Raw genomic sequence first — 6,000 nt, forward strand, 5'->3', positions numbered from 1 at the left:
CTATCCCAAACAGCTGTTATATTCTACACTGAAATGAATCCCCATTTCTATTAAGGTTCACCTAGCAGACAGTTACAATAGTTTTATCCCCAAGTCCAAGTATGTCACTTGCCTAAGACAGTAAAAGAGCCAGCGTGGTGTAGTGGTTCAGAGAGGTGTTTTGGAGCAATGGACTCTATCTGGAGAACTGAGTTTGATTCCCCACTCCTACACACGATGCTAGCTGGGTGACCTTATGCTAGTCACAGCTCTCTTAGAGCTCTCTCAGCCCCATCTATCTCACAGGGTGTCTATTGTGGGGAGGGGAAGGTGTAAGTCGCTTTGAGACTCCTTTCTGTAGAGAAAGTCGGCATATAAAACCAATTCCATTTTCTACAGCCCGCTTTAATGCCCTCCCTTCAGTCTCATTAGATGGCAGATATCATAAGATACCAGCCTTTCAGAGAATATGCCCATGTCCTTTCCTTTTATCCCTTAGAAGCTCCTTGATCCATTGATCTTGAGCAGCATATATCTAGTGTTTGGGGGATATAAGGACTGAAACAAATCTTGCCACTTACAATGTAGCCTTGGGATCCCTATCGCTTAGTAGAAAAGGCATTATGTCAGACACAGAGGCATTAGATTTGTATGTTTAAAGGGGGAGATATAATGTGATCGAAGTTCCTCGTAAAAGCGGCATTCCAAAAGGGCATGAGCTAGTGAATCAATAGAGCCAGAAGAGCAAGGACAGGTCCTGTCTGGATATGGTATATTCAAAATTCTGCCCTGCATAACCATAGAGGGGTTAGCATTCAATCAAGCTAAACAGGAAGGCTCTAGAAAGACGAGGAGCTGTCAAATAATATGTATAAGCAGGCAAACCACGTGGTGGTGGTATTCCAAAGAAGTGGGATGAACAAACGTGGGGAGCACGAAAAGTAGTGCTGTTATAATCAAGCTCTTTAATGCGCTTTTTAATTCTGGTGAAAGCTTCAGTTTTCCCAAGATCTAATAACATATCCTGCGAGAAGCCCCAACAATGACAGTTTCTCATCTAAGATTTTTTGCCATGAGGATTTAAAAGGGTCGTGCTTCAGAGAAGCTAGGAACCCCTCAGTGCCAAAGCACAGTTTAAGGTGTAGTTTAAAGGCGGCCAACCACGCCCTAGCTTCGAGTGACATTTGGCCAAACACGGAACGAAGAGTAACGCCAGCAACACATCGAGGGGCGTTTAGGAGTTTTCGTAAGAACTGAAGCAATGGACGATCTATAGAGTCATTGACAACTGTTATCCAGATGGCAACACAATATGCCCATGTAGCACAGATGAGATCAAAACAATTGGTCATGTTCTCTTGTACTTCATGTTTTATTGTGATATCTGAAGAGAGCTGATCCAATCACTATTAAGAAAGTTACCTGGTCGCACAGAGGAATTTTATGTTAAATCTCTCAGATAAACACCCCAAAATCACCAAACTTGCTGCAAAATTCTGTTTCATAGCAACAAGGATAAGGCATCCTATGGTGAAAGCAACAGAAGGTTGAATATTTTGATTTTAGATAAATCTTAGATTTTAAAACGATAATTTAATATAACTTAATGATATATAATATACTGTATTTTGATTTATTATATTTGCTTCTGAGATGTTATTTTTTATACTGGTCTTTGGCTGTAATAAAGTATAATAATGTTTTTTTAAAAAACAATTCTTCTACGTCTAAAACGATTCACCTCTAAAAAAGATTTTACAGATGGCCTGGAGCCAAAGAAACCACACAACTACTTCTGTGCATGGGGGGGGGGGACTTGGACCCAAGTGTCTTGAAGAGCAGCCTACTTGTGCCATGTGACAAGCTTCTTTGAAAGTCAGGGATTTTCCAAATGCAGCCTGTGATTATAAAGCAGTTGCCCGTGACATAAGGATATGCCCTCAGAATATAACTAAAGTAGCTCCCTGGATCTCAGCCTGTGTGTCATTAGAATTTTGCATGGCTATAAAAGTGATCTCCATTGAGTATCTCCAAATTACCTGCACTGATGAATGGTTGCATTTGTCCCCTTTTTCTTTTGTTTAAGCAATTTAAATGCTGTCGGTATTGTACTGTGCAACCCATTCAAGTCACAAGGAAATTAATGAAGATTATAAGCAGAGAACAGATTTTTTTTCCAGGACTGTTAATCAATTGACATCCTGAATTTTCTCAAATACAAATATGACATGAAATCATTTGGCAGTCTTTTAATTTATACCAAGCAGCACAGAACATGTTAGTGCACAAATGTTCTTCACAAAAACACAGCCACGTAAACCCTGCTTTTAAAGAGATCTCAACCTTAAAAAATAAATTCTTAAAAATTTGCATTTAGGCAGGAAATCTGGATTAGAAACTGTCTCTGAAACGCCAATCTGTTGCCTGGTAGCAAAAGCTCAGCAATTTTTCATATTTTCAGTTGTCCATTATAAAAAACTCTCATATTTCTAGACAACAACACATCATATATCCAAATACCAAAGTGTGTGTGTGTGTAAAGTGCTGTCAAGTCGCAGCCGACTTATGGCGACCCCTTTTTGGGTTTTCATGGCAAGAGACTAACAGAGGTGGTTTGCCAGTGCCTTCCTCTGCACAGCAACCCTGGTATTCCCTTGGTGGTCTCCCATCCAAATACTAACCAGGGCTGACCCTGCTTAGCTTCTGAGATCTGACGAGATCAGGCTAGCCTGGGCCATCCAGGTCAGGACAAATACCAAACTAGACCAACTCTATCTATACGACCAACTGTGACTGGCAATGTCTCCCCAGCTCTCCCCAGATTCTTTTTTTCAGTCGTACATGCCAGGGACTGAACCTGGGGCTTTCTGCATGCCAAGTACATGCTCTATCACTGAGCTATGCCCCCTCTGAAAGAAAGAGGATTAGATAAATTCATGGAGTCCATCAGTGGTTTACTAGTCACACTGACTAAAGGGAAGTGCCACATTCAGCAGCAGTAAATCTCTGAATACTGGTGCTAGCAGACAACATCAGGGGAAGGCCTTGGACTCTTCGCCCTGTTTCTGGCCCTCCAGAATCACTGGTTGTTCTCTGTCTGAGAAAGGATGCTGAATGAGATGGATCCAGCAAGGCTCTTCTTGAGTTCTTATGAAACCGGACAGGTCAGGATCTGTGCTAGAAGCACCCCACAATCTACATGGTTCTTAGTTGATAGTGAAAAGTTCAGGACTCAAACTAACATTCAGCGGGATGCTTATGTGTTATTTCCCAACCCGCCATGCCCTGTCCCCCAGCTGCTACCAACTTTGCTTCTTCTAAAGCGCACATGAATATGCTTGATGTTATCTTTGAAAACTAAATTGGACGGCAGATACACAAGCAGGCACGCCAAGGAGAAGAAGGAGCACAATTATGGTCTCCGTACATATTAACAGTAGTACAGGAAGCTTGTTACCAGATTCCCTCGATGCCACTAATTACAGAGGTCATGCTCCAAAGGGACTAGGCATCTATGTGTTTATAGAAGGGAATGACAAACTCCAGCAAATAACTTGGGAGATTTTCATACTGCGCAGGTCCACTTGCCTGTTGCGTGGTGTCCCCATTGACCATATGAGGTAGAAGTGGCACTTCATTCAAAATAGGCGTGGCTTCCAATGGAGGCGGCTGGTCTGCCATCATAGCTGGAATGACCATTCGTTAACAATTTCTCTTGCATCAACCTGTTGAAACAAAAGACAGGTTGAACATCAGTTAGCTCTGAGCTTTTGACTCTGAAACATGTTCACCTGCTGGTTTTAGCTATCCAAATGAAACCACCAATTTTGATCATCATAGCTTGAGCAAAGGTCAGACTGGTAGGTGTACAGCTGACATGCTGAAACAACTAGTCCTCCAACTTAGCTGAGGAGGGCAGGCTAGAAGAATAATAAATAAAAAAAAATTAGAAAAGACCTGTGGAAAAACTTGGCCTGTGGTCAGCATTAACTAACTTTAACATCTGCATTCATACTTCATTGAGATTTAACTGTACATGTTCCCCTCTCATCGTGCACCAAGGTGACTGAGGGAATGTTCCATCTGAACACAAACCTTTTACCTTCTGATCACAAGAACAAATGAAGTTTAAATCCCATAACTGGCTGCGCCTTTCCAATAATTTTCCCTCAGATGCTCAGAGCTGCTGCCCAATATACTATGTTTACAAGTGATGCAGAACTACCCCGGTTTCTTATAGGAATGGTATGCAGTGCTTTAGCATATCAGACCCTCCACAAGACATGGAGGCCTCTGGCTTATCTAGAGAGTTGATAACTACAAGTGCAGCATCCACATTTATTTACTTAAAATATTTCTAGCCCATCTTTCCAACAGCTCAGAGTGGCTTGCAATAGATAATGAAACCAAACTTACAGAGCAAAGTAGCAAACAATCAACAGACAACACATAGCGCCCCTGAAAGCTATCTGACCATCTTCTGGCTGTGATTATAAAGGCATCTCTGCAGCTATTTCTCTTTCATCCCAAGGATGAAAGGCCTGGCCAAACAACAATATTCAGGGTAGGGCTCTGAGCATACAGAAGTTGGCTCAGCTCTCAGAAGCTCCCAGTGAGTTTGATGGAGAAAGGAAAGAAGCTGCAACCAGGGAAAAGAAGTTGTGGGTATGCATGTATGTGTGCATGCACAGCAAACTAAGGGTCAAAACAGAGACTCCGGTTATCTGTGACTTGATCCCCCACAGTGTTTTTAAAATGCTAACAGAAGTCACATGGGGGCCTTATGTGGTTGGGGGTGTGTGCCGTGTTTGGCGGAGAAGGGCTTTCGCTTATCCTCCTAATGATGTTTTGCCAATCAAGGCTGACTCTCTCCCCGCACCCTGTAATTCGTGCCTAAAGAAAAAAGACGCGCGCCCCTTCTTTATTCTATTTACTCTTGTCATTTGCCTTTTTATCTTTGGAGGGCTAACAACAGCATGGAGGGTGGGAAGGTTTGGTTTTGATTGGCAAAAGTACCCCACGAGGCATGAGTTAACACCCCCCACCCCCCAAAGCCACAATCCAAACCACACCCCTGCATGGGTTTCATTAACATTTTTAACATTCTGGCACGGATCCATTCACAGCTCTCCCAGCGTCTCATCAAGGCCTGCATCCACACTTCACTGGACATTGTGCTATCGCACTATAGCAATAATTCCTAACTGCATTATCCTGGTAGACAAAACAATCCAGTCGCTCTAGGGTAACTACAGCACAACACCCAACAATGTGCGTAGTTAGAATGGACGAGTTTGATGGCCAAAACAAAACAAAACAAACAGGCTAAAAGTGCAAAGACTATTAGATGAACAGGGACATGCACAGCCTCTAGCTTCAGGGTTCAAGTGCAATTCATAATTTTGTGCTACATAAACACCTGGTATTTATTCCTAACAGATAAAGTTCAGTGCCCTGTCCGGAGATGCTCTTGCAGGGGAAAGGCAATCTGCCCCATCTTACCCCTTCCCATCACTAGGCTACCAGATCTTTTCTAGCTAGACGATAATTCGCTGCATCTTTCCAGAGTATCCTGCAGTATTCCAGCCCTCTCACTGACATAATCCACAGCCTTGAATGACAATAGGCATTTTGCAAGGGCTGAAGCAAAATAAATAAGTCAATAGGATACTTTCCTGCCACATTAAACTCAGTATTAGTATTTACTAGCTGACTTTAACACTAAAAAAAGGCTCTGGGAAAGAATGTTGCACAGAAGGGCAGTTCAGGTGACTCTTGTTTTAATTATGCTCCTCTGAGCTTGATCAACACACCTCAATACACAGCAAAACAACACAACTAGGGAAAAGCCCTCTGGGATACAGCATGGTTACTGAACAAGCATTCAAATTATTAGTTTAAAAATAACCAGCTGTGAAAAACATGCTTTAAATCTTTGAGTTGCAGGTAGTACCGGGGCGGGGGGGAGACAGCAGGTGGCAACTTGAGAGTTTCCCAAATTCAGGCTACCAGCACATCACA

At 42.5% G+C, this 6,000-nt stretch overlaps 1 protein-coding gene across 1 annotated transcript in view; it reads right to left on the reverse strand.

The window, feature by feature from the left end:
• Positions 1–3,703, reverse strand: part of LOC130486263 (fibronectin type-III domain-containing protein 3A-like) — a 55,618-nt gene extending 51,915 nt beyond the window's left edge. Inside the window, exon 1 of the mRNA XM_056859504.1 lies at positions 3,568–3,703. Within this exon, the coding sequence (XP_056715482.1) occupies positions 3,568–3,678 (111 nt within the window). The 5' untranslated portion in view covers positions 3,679–3,703. The remainder of the gene's footprint in view (positions 1–3,567) is intronic.
• Between the last annotated feature and the right edge of the window lie 2,297 nt (positions 3,704–6,000).

This window comes from Euleptes europaea, chromosome 13 (assembly GCF_029931775.1).
Source record: "Euleptes europaea isolate rEulEur1 chromosome 13, rEulEur1.hap1, whole genome shotgun sequence".
Classification (NCBI taxonomy): Eukaryota; Metazoa; Chordata; class Lepidosauria; order Squamata; family Sphaerodactylidae; genus Euleptes; species Euleptes europaea.